The sequence below is a fragment of the Platichthys flesus genome, chromosome 14 (genome assembly GCF_949316205.1).
Source record: "Platichthys flesus chromosome 14, fPlaFle2.1, whole genome shotgun sequence".
Taxonomy (NCBI): domain Eukaryota; kingdom Metazoa; phylum Chordata; class Actinopteri; order Pleuronectiformes; family Pleuronectidae; genus Platichthys; species Platichthys flesus.
The window spans coordinates 4,717,254-4,736,484 of NC_084958.1; the positions used below are offsets into that span (position 1 = coordinate 4,717,254).

The 19,231-nt window shown below is 40.1% G+C and overlaps 1 protein-coding gene across 3 annotated transcripts in view; it reads left to right on the forward strand.

Annotated features, from left to right (window-relative positions):
- astn1 (astrotactin 1) overlaps positions 1-19,231 on the forward strand; it is a 423,107-nt gene that overhangs the window by 73,630 nt on the left and 330,246 nt on the right. For all 3 annotated transcript variants that reach the window (XM_062404910.1, XM_062404912.1, XM_062404911.1), the window contains exon 2: positions 3,111-3,292. In XM_062404910.1, the coding sequence (XP_062260894.1) occupies positions 3,111-3,292 (182 nt within the window). The remainder of the gene's footprint in view (positions 1-3,110; positions 3,293-19,231) is intronic.

Here is a 19,231-nt window from a genome sequence, read left to right on the forward strand (position 1 = left end):
CATCGTGGTGCCGCGCTGCTACACGAATAAACCAGTGCATACAGCAGAGCCGTGTGGACTTTGATCAATTATGTAATATTCGCTAATGGACTGTGTCCCTTTAGTGCACCCCCCACCATCCCTTTCCGCTCTGCATCGTGCTTATCTTCCTCCGTTTTGGTTCATCTTGACATCTGTGTGTAAAAAAGAGCTTTACGTTATTTAATGGCTTGTAGATCTAGCATAATATATTTGGGCAACAGATTTGTGTACTGCACAGGGTCATGCTAGCAATTAGTGTAATGGTCTTTCACAGGGGCAGCGTTCAAAGTAATCCATAAACAGTATAAGATTGTGCACTGTGCACCATACTTTAAATGGCAGCATTAAGCAGGATGCGATGTGCAAATGCCTAATTAGAATTTTGGAAGGGATTAATGGCCCCTGCTAACAACAAGGGAACTATAAAAAAAAAAGTCTCTACAGAATGCAAATAGGCTGATTAGTGATTACTAAAAAATATTCTAGTGGGAATAGACTTGTTTTATTAGACAATAACGTAAGAAAATATAGCACTTAAATGCTTTATAGGTTTGAACTGTGTATTGATCACTCTAGTTTTATATTTCTGCCTTCCCTTGTTCATTTGTCTCAAAGTGTTCTCTGCTGAATAGTTTTTGCATGCATGCACATAACTTAAAAACATACAGACTATATAGACTTTGCAATCTTCTTTCACTGAGAATGATGCTGAACTTTATGTGCTGCTATAACCACTCCAATACGATTCTCCTGAGTGAACCTTGAATGATACGTCCAAGGTGCCCCCTCTCTACACTGTACAGTTATGTATCACTCTATGTAGAAAAAACATTCTGATAAATGTTGTACTTCTGGGTTATATAGAGAAAAGGTGAAATATGAAGGTGTGTGTGACAGAATTACCATATTATCAGTGTTCAGAGTTTAAATTCATATGGGACAGCTTCACATAGACGGTGTGTGTAGTGTTGTGTCCTTAGTCATGCATATACAGTGGGTTATTCCTGACGAGGAGTATGATGTGATTCTTTGATGAGAAAGTTTATCAGTATGTGTGTATGCAGTATATTTCAAAATAAAAATATTACAGCTATGAATACCTTTTATTTGTTGCACAACATTGTACAGATTAAGATAGGATGATTTCATTGAAGTCATTAATAATAAAAAAAAAAATCTCTTGAATTTAAGTCACAAATTTAAGCAACCGCATCGTGTCATTTTTTTTAATTTCAAAGTGAAGGTTGTCTTTATCAAGGTTCAATCTTCTGTCGGCTGTCCAATCATCCAACCCTGCTCAAAGCCCAGTTCCAACCAAACTATCATTCTCTCTTAATCTTCATCTATCCGAAGCCTTATTTCCCTGGTGAAACACCACTTTATCACTTGTAGCCCTGTTCAGAATTGACTGAAGCTTTATATATACACACACACAACAAAGTATTGTCTAAAAGTAAGTATTCCCTCATGGCTGAATTTGATTGCAGAATGTAGCCCACTCATTTTGTTAAATTGTCCACTGTAGCTGGTTTCATGACAAAAACAACCACACAAGTCTAACTGTAATTAGTTTGTGACTTTTATCTCATAAATTAAAAAACTTTAGTGTTGGAAAGTACATTTTTTTTAACACATTACTCCATCTGCCTACTTTATAATTTTTATTTTCCACAACATCCCTTATACACCTTCATAATTATCATTGCTCATAATGTATTTTGAGACATAGATGAGAAATTAGTTGAGAGTGAGTGAGAGAGAGATTCATGACATATTTGGTGTCTAACACGGACTAAACAATACAATTGTTATTAGAAAGCCTTTACCTGCTTTGATATTCATTAAGCAAAGATTGGGTAATCTGTTAACCAAAATACAAATGTATCTCTCATATGGAAATTTACAAAATTTCTGTTGAAAAGACATTTCTGCTTTACATGGACATGTTGATACAGTAACATTCTATTTGCTGTCTTTCTTTGCATGTTTTCAATGTTGACCTATTTTCTTTGAAGTGTTGCAAATCATGTGTACAGTAGAATACTACACAGCTTTGTCCTTTTAACCAAACAAGTCATTTTTTGGTACAGACCTAGGCATCTCTGTAGCACTGCTGTAGTTTCAGTGCACATCATCTGTTAAAATGATATGCAGTGAAAATCCATGAACCTGCTCCAGATCATTCAGTAGTTTTATGTCCAGCAGCAGTTTGATGGTGGTGTTGGGTGAAGGATCCAGTGCGGAGTCCTGCCTGGACTTACCGTGATCTATTTTCATTTGTCTTCCACTCAGCGCTCCCGCTTCTCATGACTTATGAGCCTGATGCATCTTTGCGACTCTTTAGACTTACATAATGCAAAATCACCCATAAAGCTCCGTCATGCATTTATAATCCGTTCCATTTCTGCACTGAGTGTGTGTGTGTGTATGTGTTTTGGCATCCCTAATACTTCAAACAGCTCGGAGTGGAATGTATTGTCTGAGGAACTGAGGTGTGACACAAAGCGCAGTATTTCTTCTGTTCCACTGCTTCCATAAAATCCCAGTTTACTCATTTTTTATCATTCGAGTTTAATCATTTCTTCTCTTCTTTTGTTCTCTCAAACCTTGTTAGCATGCAAATTTTTTTGCTAATTACATCTAGACGTAAAGTACACCCGAGGCTGGTGGAAAAACTAACAGTTGTGCAGCTATTTGTGTTGAACTATCTGTTATTTCACCTCGTGAGGATGCTGTACATAGAAAGCAGGAGTTTTAGGAATAATCATCCTGGAAATCATGCAAATCTGATGGTCATTGACATTCATCCAATAGTTGAGATATTTCATCTTGTGAACATTCACCTGTCTCCTCAAAACAGCTCGAAACTGGATGAAAGTAATTAACATCGACACATCACCTTCATTATCTGGTGCATCTTTCAAGCTATTCGTTATTAAATCCCCACCACAACATTTCTCCGTGTCAATAAAGTGCTCGGTCCCCGTGGGTGTTCGTCAAGAGGTTGGCAACGGTTGCTAGGAAATGTGCATTGAAACTGCAACGCTTCTCATCCAGTCCCCTCTTTGTTTACCCTTTTTATCTGGCAGAGATCTCCGGGAACTCAGAAGACATCCCCCTGGTACGCTGGAGGCAGCAGTGGCTGGAGAATGGCACTCTGCTCTTCCACATCCACCACCAGGACGGCAGCCTGAACCTCCCAGAGCCCACAGAAGATCCCTCCAGCAACTCTGCCAAGGAGGAACTCCGCATCCTGCACATCTCCGTCATGGTAAAGATTCCTGTTGACAAAGCAGAAACTCTCATGAAGTACAATTACATTTCCCTTTCTTTTGACATAACCTCTAAAAGTAAACAAAAAATAATTCTGAATATCTTATAAACCAAAAAACAAAGGTTGACTGCATTAGTATTCCATTAAAATGTATATTAATTAAATTACATGAATGTATGAAATTATAAACAATTTAAGGGATATCATCTTTGATACAACACATCCCACCATCTTGTTTAGTTTCCCTGGATATTACATGTCCTGCACCCTTTATGACAGGGAATGGACATGTGCAAAATGAAGCATGGGTGTAGGTTACATAGTACTTACTACTTACATAAAAAATATATGGAGATCCTTCCTGGTTTTATGCCAACCAGACACTGCGGACTATAGGCAGTAAAGAACGGTTGTATGTCTGTGTGCAACATACATTTGAAAAGTTCGATATTTCCGTTTCAGGTTGTATATTTTTTGCATGCCTGCACTGTATCAAACCTTATCTGCCATGTCGGCAGAGTGGGAAATGAATCCTTAGATCTCACAGCTTCCTCCTCTTGCCTGAGGAAATGTATATTTATTAGATCTTAGATATGCCACACCTACTCCCTGTGCCCTTTTCCAGCCCAAAGACATTACAATCGTGCTTTGATGGATGATATGTATTTTCAGACATTGAAAGCATATTATAGCTGCATACACAAATGATTAGTCAGCTCCAGACTTGTGCCAGAAGCTACATCTGCTGAACGGAGGCAGGGAGGCGCGCACCGATGCCTGCTGAATGCCAACGACCTTTAGTCCTTGTGATAATAACAAATAACTGACCTTGACTACCCCCTGCATGTTTTGCATGAATTAGCAAACTTCAAGGCGAACTACCGGACGCGCAGGTTCAATCGGTGAACATCTTTTTATGTGGAAACGAGGTGGCCGGTGTAAAGGTTCTGCTTCTTACCTCTTTGATTTTCCTCTAATCTCCCATTTTTCCTTCCTGCTCTATCTGCATTTCACATCCCATCAACTTCAGGTTTCGGGGTCTTTGTGCTCGCTGCTCTGCTAATTCCTCATTCTGAAAGAGCTGTGGCAGCAGCCCCGCCACCGGGCTATTTTCATTAAGGTGTTGGTACAGAGGGATTAGCATGGAGATATAAGCAGACCGTGACAACAGATGGAAGCAGCGTTGCCACTGTGATCTCCGGGCCCTGCTGCAGCTTGCCACCCTGCTGGAGGCCTGACCTATAAATCCAAAGCCATGTCACTTATTCAGCTCCTTGTGGATACAAAAAGGGATCCTGTGAAGGCCGCGTTACAGGTTTTTTTTTTTTACCGAGCCACCTGTCACTGGACCTCTTTCCGTTGTATATCAGTAGCAGTCAGCCCAGGTTGTAACTGGGATAAAGAAGCAGTGGTATACACTTTTAGATGTCTTCATTGTTTTAGATCTCTCATCTTGCCAATTGTGCTTTTTCTTTTTCTCGTTACATTTAGTGCAGATCTCCAATAGGGATGCAGACCTAAGATCCAACCTGAATTCTTCTTGATTCTTTAAGCCTGAAACATGCTTCTGCGACTGCGTCTGCGTCTTTTCACGCCGCTGTGGCGCAAGACTCGTTTTCATTCATGCTTCCCCAACCGTTGCGCGTCTTACAAAGCAATTCCGCGCCAGAACACTAGGCGGAGTAATGCTTTTTGTCGAAGATGACCTTAGAGACGCCTTCTTTCTTCTTCGTCGATTGTTTATTTACATAGCCACTGCAGCTCCTCATAGCCTTTTTCTGGCAGACAAATCCGCCAGTCAGTGACAGGTTATACATGTGATCATACTATCTGATATCTTCTGCCAAGTGCTCTTCTATTTGGTCCATATTCGTTCTTCTAAACCTTCCGTGATTTCTGCCGGTATTATGGGGCATGAAACCGGAAATGCAGCTCCAGAAGGGATGTAGAACAGACCAATCACAGCCTTGCGGGCTGAGTGAGCTTGCGGAGCTTTGCCGTAAATTTTAGAAAAGGGGGTCGACACCTGTCAGCACGTAAGGAGGGATACATAAGCACGTAAGGGACCCGGAAGGGCTCTTGCGCTTACGGGCCCGTGAAAACGCAGAAGCATGTTTCAGGCTTTAGGACACGAAAAACAGAACCAGAGCAGTATTGGTAAATTTAAGACCTTAACCTGATCGGGAACACAGAGCTATATTTGTGTTGATTTCATCCATTACTGGCTAGTTCTTTTGCCAGGCTAACAAATGCATGGCATACACACTCCTCACCTCAGCCCACAGTCTGTTGTGTACCTTCTTATCTAACACGTGAGTCATATGTGCTCAGACGTTTGGCACAGAGATAGAAATGAAAAAAACAGAACAAACCTGACCTGTGAACCAAAGCTTTACAGAAGAAAATTGTGTGAACAATGGAAACCAAGACAATTTTTTTTATTTTTAATCTAGGTGCAAGAACTAGAAGTAGGATATTGAATCACACAGCTGATTGCAGTAAAGCACCTTGACGCCGGTTGCCAACCGCCAATTAGCTGAACAAAGAAGAAATAGAAAGTTCCCATTTAATTGTCTGTCAACTACTAACTAATTTATTGCTAATCAAATTACTATTGTACCTTTAAACCCACTTTATTGACATTATGTTCAGAGAATGTTAAAAGCCACTAATTGTTAGCAGGTTGTCCTTGCTTTCCTCTAACATTTGTGTCAATGGATGTGTTGTTCAGTTCTGAAGCCATCTTTTTGTTAAACACACACATTGAACTGTTCCCAGGTCTGCAGATCTTGACCATAGGCCAGGAAGCAAGAAAGTTGAATGTGCCGCAGTTCGTTGCCTGGCCACAGCGCTCACCACAAGACAGTGTATGCCTAATGGATGAGTTGGGACTGCAGTATTTTTAGGCTTTGAAGACAAGCCAGACTTATCATGGGCCTGATCCTACAGGGAAATCAGGTTCAGTGAACTGCACCAAAACTGGGGTCTGAAGCCAGAAAAGGGATTTCTGTCTGTTGCAAAAGCCAACATGCAATCTTACCCAAGACATTCTGCTCAGTTTTTTGTTGGAAGACGATATCCAACTTTTGTACTTATAGACACAAGTCATTAAAAACGGTTATGGTCCATGATTTGATGTGCACTGCTCTAGGTGATGGTTTCGCCCCACGCGTTCACATCCAACCAGGTGACCGTAGTGTCCTCCATTGGCCGTGGCTGGACATCCATAATAGATGACTCACCTTGTGTATGTCTGTCAAGACACCAGGTGAGACAGTGACAGTTCAAACTTCAGCCCCAAAGGCGGAGCCATGTGAAGACAAATAAAATCACTTTGTATTTAAAAGAGTTTCAAATACTAAATGTGTGCTGACTGGTTCGCCTTTTTTGGACTGTAAAGCTCCAGTGTGTCATTGTTAGACATATTTTCACCTTGTTAATTAGCAAATTCTCATGAGTTGCAGTTTTGCTGCAGGGCTTCAATGGATCAGTCCAATCATCATGTTCAGACAGTACAGGGACTTTCCCACCAACCCCAGTCAATTATGTGATATTAAAGACTGATAAGGTTTCCAGGCTTTGGATTTGATGTACTCCTCTTACAGCTCTATTGCTTTTTTTCCTCAGAGATCATAAGGTGCATTTTTTTTTTATTTGAGCCAACATCACAGTGAAACTTAAAAGACAATCATTTTAATAAACAATAAAATACATTGATGATGCAAAAAATCCACAAATTCACAAATAGTTACAGGTTTGGACCACATCCTCTTTGTCACTATGTATTTGGCTGAATGGTGCAGATATTGGCCAAGTTGGCCAGATTTGGTTTGCTGTGGATCAGTAGTGTGAAAATAGCCCCTCCCTGTGCCCACTCAATCGGAAAGGTGAGGAGCAGTCGGGTCTGCGAGAGCCGTATGGTTGTGGATGTTAACGGAAGCAGATACCGCCAGGCAGCTCCTTTGTTTTAGTCTGCTTTGTTGCTGGCAGACATTCAGAACTGTGGGTTTGAATAGGAACAATACACAGTGAATCCACTTTTTGGGGTTCGTAAATTAGACGCACAGTGAAGTTTCTCACACCATTGTTCCTGATCCCATTTTATAGTTTGTTGAAACGTTATTTGGTCAAAATTAGATTTGACCTTCTCTAGAGATGATCCAGTTATTCTTTACATTTGATGTTAAAAATGTGAAAAGGGGCTTTTGGATGAGTAGAGAAAGGAACACTAGGAGCGATGGGACAAAGCTCTGAAGGGCAGTGGTCTCCAGGAGGAGGGTCATGGTATTGGGGTTATTACTATATGTTTATAGATACACTTATTATGATTTTAAATAAATAAACACATTCTGAAAGAGATGTTATAATTACATCTTATGTCCACACAGAAACATTTAAATGTATCCACTAAAATAAAAGCTATTTATTGAACTGCAGTCATAGCAGAAGAGTTGTATTTTACACTTTTGATTTGTTTTAGTTTAGCTTAGCTTTGTGAGCACATTGTCCTTGCAGTGTAGAAAAGGTTTCGAAACAGCATCTACACCTTTTTTAATAAAATGCATTTGTCAAAAATATCTATAAGTAGTGGAATAACTAATACCTTTGTTTGAATCTAAGATTTATGTTGGTTTATACCCATTTCATTACTAAATTGTGACTTTTTTTAGGGAAATATACGAGAAATGATTTCAAATACAAACATTCTACCTGCCTTAAAGGACTAGAGAGGATAAGGAAGGTGTGGCTCCTTTTGCACAAATGCAAACAAATCTGGTTTTATGTTCTCTTTGCTCTCTTTGGGCCTTACACATATTTGAAAATGTGCAGTTTAAAAAAAAAGAAAAGCCAATACACCAACAGCCTTAATTTAATTAAACGACAGCTCCCAGATTAATTTGTCTAAGAGCGCTACTTCTGTGATTGTGGTAAACACTTTATATCCCCTAAAACAACTTTAAAGTAACGTTTGTCTTGATAAAACGGTATAATTAGATTTCAGCAGGATCCTTTGATCACTTGAGAGTGTACACAACTATGTTAAGATGCAGGGCCGGAAAGACCCAGTGGTGCAAAATCCCCTAAGAAATTTTGACGGCAGCATTTTTCGTCAGTTAATCCTTTACTCATATTGTCTGTCAATTTGAAATCCCTTGTGATGCTATTTAAAACCCCTGTGCTAGTAAAATTCATGAAGAAAAAATTAAGTTCCTTTTTTTTTATTTCTTTCATATTTATTGATATAACAATTAACATCCAAACTATATGCAGTCAAATCAGCTTTCAAAAACTTTCAAATACAGCTGGAAATGCTATACTAGAAGATTTAATAAGAAAATCTCATCAGGATATTTTGACTAAAAAAAGGGTTAGGGTTAGGATCTTTTTTTTTCCAATCATGAAAATGTATTTCATTATGGTAGGTTAATCTTTAACAATTATAGGCAGCACTCCATTTTGTACCATAATTAATTTCACAGTTAATAATGTCATGTTTCCAGTAATCTCTCGAAGACATATTGAACCTGTAATGGAATAATTATTAACAAGAGACATAGATTTTGTCTGTCTCTCCCTCTCTCTCTCTCTCTCTTGAGCACAAACAAACACACACTCACACACACTAGCCTCTGTCTGTTGGAGGAGATGGTCAACTTAACACAGCGCTGCTTGCGGTATATTGACATTCATACGTTGACCCGTCTAAAACCTGCATTGATGGCATTGGTTGAATGAATCTTAAACCGATGCGGCCCTGACCACTTGTAAAGCTGCAGCCTTGGCTCAGTCCCAGCCCCCCGAGCCGCTCTCTGAGCATCACAGCTTGGCGTGTTTTGGAAAAGCCTGCCGAGCGAGACGCACCAATCCATAGCTCCCCTATGGGCTGCGGGGAAGGCACACAGCCCGAACGCCTCGCCTGTTTGTTGTGCTGCTGAATCTCTGATGCAGACAACACATCACCGCGGGGTTGGTTTTTCCACAAAAACAAAACAACTAAATGGAAAAAAATCCCTGTTTCAATAGAAGAAGGATTTCTTTCTTTAAAACTGCACTCACACCAGCAATGGATCACATTACAAACAAAATGTGTAATCTTCAATTGACACTGAAGCTGTTTGAGCTCTTAGTGGCAGTTGTTCCTGGTGAAAGAGGAGAAAATAATTAACATCCACAAATTGTCTTACAACTTGCACGGCTCTATTCATGGCATTCGAGCTCGTCACCATTTCTGATGACGTTTCTTGTGTTTATTTTTCAACTTTAAGAGTATAGATTTAATAAAATATACCAGAGGGCAAGATTAATGTATGACACGAAAATAAACAAACATCACAAAAAGCATTTTCAAGGGAAAACATCAACAGTACAATATAATAATATACAAATCAATAGAGAGCAGGGGAGATTACATATTATTTAAACCTTATATTACTCAATCACATGTACTCACTGTCAGTAGCAGTTCCTGCTCAGCGTCAGTCCAAGACAGGAAATCCGTCATCTTAGTTTAGACCATTGTTGCTTCTTGTGTGTAGTGATTTCTGTGTAGAAAACCTGCCTTTTCAGGTGTATTAGCATGGATGGACATTATTACCGATATGGAGCTAAAACACTCAAGTGGACTTTAAAAGCAAAATGTATTGTTATGGATGTAGCCTTGGAGAATTAGCATCTGGTGTTAAAAGGTTTTTCCTATCAACATGTGAATGTACTAAATAGAGTATTCATTCTGCATTGAATTTTCCTTGTGTTGACACGAATCATCTAAAAGGTCCAACATATCCAAAATAGGCCGGTTATAGCAGTAAAAACAATGAATAGGACATCATGAGGTACATGATATTTTTGTACCTCAACAACAACAGGGGTCACATATGAAACGTTTGAAAACAGGAGGCAATCTTCACAGGAAGTGCTCACCATAATATCTGATCCACATCGATGGCGAAAAATAAGATTATATGTATAAAAAAAGAGGTAGCTGGCTTTAGGTAGCTCGGTGGGTCAGTATTTTTAAATGCACATGCAAGAATCTGATTGGTCAACACTTTTCTCCTACTGGCCAAATAGCTTCCAATGGGCTCAATTATTGAAATGTGGCTTGCTGTTCGTGGACCCAAGCCGACCACAAAAGCTTTCAATGGCCATAACAGCTGCTCGCGAGTTGGTTACATTAGAGCGTAAAGAAGGGTGAATATAAAACATAGTTTAATGTCAGTTGGCTGGAAACATAGCTCTGAATGACTGGACTGCTTACAGCTGCTTAGCACCGTTTTTCCTCCTGTTTCCTTTTCCTTCCCAGGATGATGTATGGAAGCTACCCTGTTAATTGAGCGAACTAAAGGTCGCCACTGCTCTGACTGCATCGTCCCTTCACCTGTCACAACATGGAACACATATTAGAGAAGTCTACTTTCAAATAACCGCGGTTACGTTGTCATCCTATTTGCTAAATGTTGTGATAAGAGAAGTGTTGGATAACCAGGGAGTCAAAGGGCTAAACTGCCAAAGTGAAGCCCATTGAAGTGAGTTTTATTATTTAATATTTTTTTTTGTTCTTATTTTTCTTTCCACTCGTGTCTCTTTTTTGCCTCAAGCTGAGTATCAGTGAGCACAAGGACAAGTCAGTCAGACTGGACATGGCATCGGCGTCAAATCATTTCAGCTCCGTGTTGGGATTTGAGCGAGAAGCCCAGTGTCTTATGAAGGCGACGGCATGCTTTTAATAAATCAGACTTGCACAGGGGCTGCAATCTTACATGCTGCTTGGCTGATTTATTGTCCCTTTGCAAATGTAGAGGGCACCAGACTGCCGTCACAGAGACTAAAAGAGAACCATGGACTTTTAGCCTCAATTTAATTTCCTTTACAGACGAGCCTGACTGAAAAGCCCGGAAAAGAAAAAGAGAAAAACAGAGGCACCTCCGGTTGTGTCCGTGCCAATTTGTTCTTGTGCAAGCTGCCGCCGTACCTGCTTGGTAATACTTTTCTTCATGGCCGCACACACCACTGAAATATAAAGGGACATGTTTTTGCCGCTACTTTTATTTAATTCATAAATGCGGAGATTGAAAGCATCAGCCTTGCTCATATTTTATAATTCAATTACATTTTAGATGGTGTAAAAAACTAGCTCTGCAGTGTCGTTGTCCTATAAAAGAAAATACATTTCTAGTTCTTTTTTTTTCAAATTGAGAGATAGGGTTGGGGTTGTAAAAAGATGGGAAAGTCGTGTGATGTGTTTTCCATTTAAAGTCTGATTACATTGCATGACATTCTGCTCCTCAGGACAAGGCATCTGAACCAGAGGAGTCAATAATCATCCCAATTCCCCGACTAATCATAATTGAATATCCTAGGGTTTTGTGCGGAACACCTAAGCCATTATTTTCCTTGCAATCTACCGCATATTTCTAATTTTCACAGTATTTGTTGATACACATTGATTTGCCACCTCTCATTCACCGCCACCAAATGAATTAGTCATGTCTGAACGAGCGAAAAAATGAGTTTTGGATTTGCGCAGTGAAACTTTGGGAAATGAAAGTCACTTGAGCAGTAGAACATTTGTGCCGATAGAGATTCACAATATGAAAAGTGCACATACATATCCAGAAACGTGAAGTTAGATTTGAAAGGACGTATAATTCAACAGTAAAGAGAGAATTTTTAAACATAACTGGTATTAATGATGAGTAATGTGATTTTAAATAATTTTAAATCACATGTGGTGGCCATTAGAGTACAGCATAGCGTATAGTATTGCAGAATATTAAATGATATTGCATGATAGCAAATCATGTTCCTTAAAATTGCATAATGCATTACACAATAAAGTATTGCAATTTTCTTGTTAATGCCCTAAAAGACGTGGAGCTAAATTTATAATCCAATTATGAAAATTTGCTTCAATAAACATGCATGACAAGAACATGATATGCTACATGTAGTCCTGTCAGAAAAAGAAAAGTAATTATGAAAACCTTTTCTCTCATTAATGATACTTTTCAGTGGGTTGTGAAATCACATTAGTTCAATGTCAAAATCAGCTCCGAATCGTGCACCCCCCTTCAAATAATCACCTTCTCTAAAGTTTCATTTTATTCCATTTCTTCTCATTCAATATTTAACTTAGAAAACGCAAACCCTGGATTCAGGAATTAGCATAATAGCCTGTGCATGAGAGGATTCAGTGAATACTGTCATTTTCCATCATTAATATTGGGTCTCGATATTGAATCCAATCAGCCTCTTGGCTATGATAAGGTTTTATTCTATTCAAAGAAAGGAACTTCCTCTTGCTATCTTGTAGCTGTCAGATAGTGGAGATCTTTTCCGCCTTCCTGCGTCCTAATGCCTCCTAAGTGACAGATTGATAGCTCAGTTTGAGGACCATGCCTGTTGTGTCAAACTGAGGAAGGCCGCCTCATCTCCCCTCCTTTCAGAACTTGCAAGACAGGAGTGTAAGTCATGAGGAGCACTGGAGCCATTATAACATCATCCTCATCCGTTAGTAAGTGGATTATGGGTCTGGAGAGCTGGCATGCTTTGATATGTGGTTTGGTTTTATTGGCTCGATAAGAGGACACAGTCCACTTAGTCCTCACTTTGACTCCAAGTAATGCCGAGCATTAAATTGTGCTTTTTCCATATCTTCTATACTAGCCCCTCTATAGATGGCCGCTAATGCAGGTTGATGGGTTTGAATCATATATGTCACTGCGGTAGATTTGATTTAGAACCATTTTAAGTACTTGACGTTTGACATCTTATTCTAGTTTACTCGATGCTGAATAGCGGTCGTACTGAGCATTACCTCTGCACTTTAATAGTAATATATATTCATATTCTCAGTTATCAAATGTGAAGGTTCCCATACCGCTGCTGTTTATTTGACCACATTTAACCTCTCTTCTAACGATAAAGACATTTTGAAACATGACAAGCAATTTTTTTGATATTTTGACAAAATCAAATCCCAACTTGACATGTTTACACGACTCTAAATTGCACAAGAATCCTGCCTCCGGTGACAGGTCATTTCTCACTCATCCTTTTGTTTCCCCCCCATTTCTCTACACCACTTTTTTTTTTGTCCTTGTCATTTTGAATCAATACTGTAACTACACAGGTGGTTCTGTGTTTCTATCACATCCGTGCAGCTAACCTACCACCGATGGAGTGCTTTGAATCTCTCGTCAGATTACAACTTAAAACACAGAGCTATGGATCTGTGGACTGTGGATGACCAGCCAGCAACAGTCACGCCTGGATTTCCATCATTTGGGATGATCAGACACATCAGACAGCTGGGATCTGTTTCTTCTGAACAACAGGGGCCTTTGGCGACAGTGAATGTGAGGAGTGATATGAGGAGGGATGGGGGGTTACATAGAAACCTCACAGAGAAATTGAGTGATCCCTCTCCCAGGACGGACAGGAGTGCAGAAGGTGTCGTGTGTAACTGAGCGCATCAGCAAAACAACGATATTTACGACATAGAAAGTACAGTTTCTAACATAAATGTAGAGATGTATCAATGTATTGTATTTATACATGAAATAAATGAATCACTTCGCTCAGCCACTTGATACTAATCAGATAAAATACATTTTTTTTATTCAAGTTTCTTTTTGCTGGAAATAGCGTCTTGATACAGCTGCAATGCTTTTAATGAAAGAACGGAGGCTGTACAATAAAGGCACGAAATCCTACTTCAAAAAGCTTAAAGAGGCTCAAATGCTTTGTAGAGTTGTGAACTGCAGCAGTTTAGTGAACATTCTTTGTCTATTGCAAACCTCTTTCACATCCCATTCAATCCTTTGTCGAGTGTCAAGTTCCAAGGCTGCTCCTTTGTCAAAGAGATGTGGAGTAAAACATGCAGGGAAATTTCACTTTATTCAATTTGTTGCCTGTTACAAGACGAGCGAGGAGCATTCACTGTGGACTTCATCAATGACTTTCAAGGTGCAGCAAATGTAATCATTACAGGGCAAATTACTGTGGTCTCACGGATAAAGAGTTCCTGTATGAGTGGCCTGTATCATTCGTTAATGTCCTTGATTATGCAGATTAGGCAAACAAACTATGCAAATAGAAGGCTACTTTTGCCAGAAATTCAAATTGATCAACTGAAATCCCCTGGTTCTATTCAGGCACTCAAGTCCTAACATAGTTGAAAAGGGATTTAAAAAAGAAAACAAATTACAGATTTGAATACACGTTTCATTTAATCATATTTACACAACCCTGCTTGTGTGACTGATTCAAATTCTTCACTGCAGGTTTTACTTAACCCTTGGTGTTGTGATTTGTTTGACCTTTGAAAATGTTTCAAGGAAAACCGAAATTATGTTTTGGATCACTTTGGGTCAGGGTACGTGTTGCACAGTCAGTAAAGACACAAACATCTGTATCCATTAGGCTTCAAGGAAACATTATCCAGTTCATTTTGCAGACATTTTCATAACTCTCTTTGACATATTTTCAATTGCACAGAGTATCTGATTTTTGATTTCACTTCTCAGCTGGGTAGCATCAGATTAGGCAGGAGCATGGCTGCTGTACATGCAACATTAAATCCACATTTCGCTCTTGTCTGCATGGTATCTCATCTCCCCTGTCACTTAATGTAAATTTTCACATTCTGTGATAATGCAAATAATGGAATTGGACAAAGAATCACTTAAAGGGGACATATTATGCCCATTTCACCACAGTTGATATGGTTCCTTGGGGTCTTAATGAAATGTCTGTAACATTTTTTGGTAAAAATACCACAAGGATCATTTAAAACAGCACCTTTTTACTCTGTCTAAAACATACCTCCTCAGATCAAGCTGTTTTGAGGGCCCCGCCCCCATCTTACCCCACCCCCTTTCACCCCTCTCATCCCTCCCCCTTCTCACCCCTCCCCCCTCTCATGGAGGTGTAGGACACGTGTTTGAATGTGTTCTCACTACAGAATGCATTCAACATCTATAGGGCAGATTATGGGCCTTTATGTCTAAAAGGAATAGAGCAGTACGTTTTTTTGTTTTTTTTATGCATGAGATATCAGTCATTTCTGCAATAAAATTATGACTGAGGAATAAAATACATAAATTAGTCTTCCCTCTGTATTACTTTGCTAACTGCTCATCTTACACATGTCAATTGTTGACATGTTACATATCAAACATTAAAACTGTTTCTATAAACTTTTATTGTCAGAAAGATTGCTAGAAAGATTGCCACAAAGCTTTTTAATCATAGTTATTAAATGTACTGGCTGGGACAGAGGTAATAAATACAAAAAATACCAAGTATAATAAATACATTCTATACAAAAATACAATTTGTGCCATCAGTAGCTATACTGTAAGCAAAGGAACACTTTATATTTGTGTGTCACCTTTTATTCTCTAAATACAATGTGAACTTTGCTCAGCCGTTACAGGTATTTGGCGTACAGAAGCTTTGTGAGCTGGTGTTGAGGCCCTCTGGGCCGGAGAATCAGGGTGGTCCTGCCCTCCTGCTCGGTGCTCCAGATACGCAGAGTGTTCCCCGATGCTCAGGGAAGTTATACAGGGTTCAGACCTGCCCTTGATTGAAACTCGACACATAGCTGGCTATAACTTCCTGCTTGTCAGGTTTCTCATACTAGGCAGAGAGATCCTCAGGTTTTGAGATCTTCAGCACCTCATTCACATATGGGGCCGGGTCCTGAAAAACCTTGTGAAAAATGAGGTCCAACAGGTTATCCATGTAATTTGTAATACAAATTGGGGAAAAAGTTGGACATTTTGCACTTTTTTGTATTTATTATTTTCTTTTTATAATTATATTATTCTATTTATCATGAAGACGATAAATAAATGGTCTTTAAATGGTGAAGACCATTTAAAGACAGCAGTTAATTGATATGTTATTTATGTTTCACATACTGTTTGTACATTGTTTGGCTTTTAAATAGAGCCTGTAAGAATCATGGAAGATTGCATCTGCTTTCACCGGCTTTGCTGTGCACTCGCCCTTCTTATATATTACATCTGTCCCCAGCCGACACACAGGACACACCTCAAACAGCTCCAGGGGGCAGTTTTCATAGACAATATATGTGGGTGTCTTATGAACAGGGTTGGAAGATTCCATTCTATTAGAACGACAAAGATTTCACCCAAAGGCTGCAACAGCTAAAAAAGTGTAGGATGGTAATCTGTGATTATTGAAATGTTTAGATTAAATATTGAGTCACTCACGTCACATCTTGTCCTCTCCCTCCTCCAAGCGAGGTCTCTTACAGCTGAGGTCCCAACACCGACATCAGTGCAGCACAGTTTTCTGTGTGCTGTATGATAAAACAGACACAATATCCATGGAGTCACAACAAATGAGATGCTGTTACAACTTTAACACGGAGACACAATCAATGACATGACGAAGTAACTGAGGGTAAACAAACCTGTACTTTTGTAGTGAGGTCGCAGTGTTTTCATTGAACGCTGCGTTCCATGTGTGCGCATCTTTGGTGGGTCTGTCTGGCATGCTACGTGATGTAGCCTAGCACCGTGAACAGATGTGCTTGCCTGAACACCAAAAGCAGCAATGTTATTCATGTTTGTACTACTGTCATGCATACACGGATACAAGGACACATTTCCCCAAACTAGGGCTGGTAATGAATAATCGTTCTATTCCCGCACATTATGACAACAACATACTCCGGTATCTTGAACGAGCGGCCACAGCAGCAGCTACAACCGGAGCTCTTAGCAGCAGCTACAAGCGTCCGTAGCTAACTTCAAGCTCCAGCAGCTACAACCGGAGCTCGTAGCAGCTACTACCGGGGTTCGTAGTAGCTGCGGGGGGGAGCGTGGAGAGCACAACAGTCACGAACCTGCCATGTGATTGTTCACTTGCCAGCCGTCCTCATTAATGAAAACTCCTGTAAAGTCTCTCCCTATCCCCCACCACTACATACCCACCCCCTCACACACACGGCACAACATGCGAACGGCACTAGCCTCCACACAAAATGTCTGTAGGAAGCAAATACCAGAATTATAAAAAAAAAAAATACTTACATTTCCCTCGTCTTCAGTATTGCCATGGAAAGATGGCACCGACCCCTCTTTCAATAACAACCTTTTACAGAATCCAGCGTTATATTGGCCCAGGTTGATAAAACAGTCCGATTCAAAGTGGTGGCAGGAACGTTGCCATCATATATGAACTCAATCCATCTCAATCTTGTGTCTTCTGAAGCTGGAGTCACATGAAGACATGTTTGCAGCCGACCACCGATTCATGCTGCTAGTTAGCTAATCCAAGTGTTTCCAAGGCTTGCAAGAATGAAATGGCGGACACCGGTGGACTGATCTTCTATAAAGTGGGAGGGTCCATCTAGGGGTGGGTCGAGTGGTAGTGGGGGAGTGCATAGAGCTATGGGGGAATGTACTAAATGGGCATTTTTCGACTATGACGTCTATTTCGGGGGAAATTCCATTGGATGCACTTTAGCACATAGTTTCTGAAATAGAGGAACCACAACAAATCGCGGGAGTGATTTGTTTCCAGAGTTTTTGGGACGGTAGACATGCCAGATACCCAAACTAATGTGTAGAAGCCCTAAAAAAGTGGAATTTTCATAATATGTCGCCTTTAAATTAAACAGTCCAGAAATCTGTTCTCATTGTCCTTATATCTTCCATGTATAAAAACAGATATCAAACTGACAATCACTGTCTCTTTCCTGTGTCTCTTCAGACTGGGCTTTGACTTTGATCCATTTGCTCCTTCTCGGCCAGATTCTCTTGAGTTAGCTCTCGCCTTTTCCACTCTGTCTTTGACTCTCTCCATCTCACTGTCTCTCTTTCTCTCCACTTTCTGTCTGATTCTGCCTCTGTCCCCCTGCTAACCCTGTCCCCAGGGCAGGCTCAGTGCCCTTCATCTGTCCATCTTATGCCTGTGCCCAGTCCTCTTTGCCCATGGGTGGGGGTGGTGGTGGTGAGGATGCTACTGAATCCTTCAACTCCCATAATCTGCCTCACATGTCATAAAAATGTGAAGGGAATGATTAAAACAATAATGGTCATGGGAAATGACCCAGTCATATGGCATGAGGATTCCTGTAGCACATCAAGCTTTCGGTTGTTTGTTGCAGAATTGTCGCAGAAGGCTCAGAGAGTAGCTTGTTTTCTAAACATGGAAGCAGCTGTATTATTGTAAAATGCAGAATTAAATGGATCGGCAATGCTTGTAACTGATTATCCGTGTTGCGTTCAACACTGGCAGCCGAGGCTAATGCCTGTTGTTTTCTTCTGGAACGGGGTCATGTGGTTGGAGCCTGACTGATCAGCAATGAGTACGTTATGAAAAAAACAATCAGAAAGCGGCTGTAAGTGTTACTAACACTTACAGCCGTTTGTTACTAACACTGTACTAACACTGTAATGTTAGTACAGTGTTTACATCACTGTACTAACATTTCAGTTTCAAACAAAAAAGGTCCAAACTTATTTTTTAGCACCTTTAAAACTTGCAGTGTGATGTAGCCTTAAAAACTAAAAAAACAAGGGGGCAACTTTCTGAATGATAAATGGTTTTGTATCTATATAGCACTTTTCTAGTCTTGATGACTCAAAGCCCTTTACAGCACAGTCTTACAATCACCCATTCACACACACATTCATACAGTGCATCTATTCACAGCACCTTGTTATTCTATGGGGGTCCATTCAGGGTTCAGCATCTTGCCCAAGGACACTTCGGCATGCAGATGGGTCAGACTGGGAGTCGAACTGCCGACCTTCCGGTTGGAGGACGACCACTCTACCCCTCAGCCACAGCTGAACTAAGACAAAAGTTACTATGAACTTTTGTCTTAGTTTTGCCAAATATTACTAGTCACCAAGTTGATTTGTTGTCTGAAAATGTTTAGTTGAAGCTAGTGCT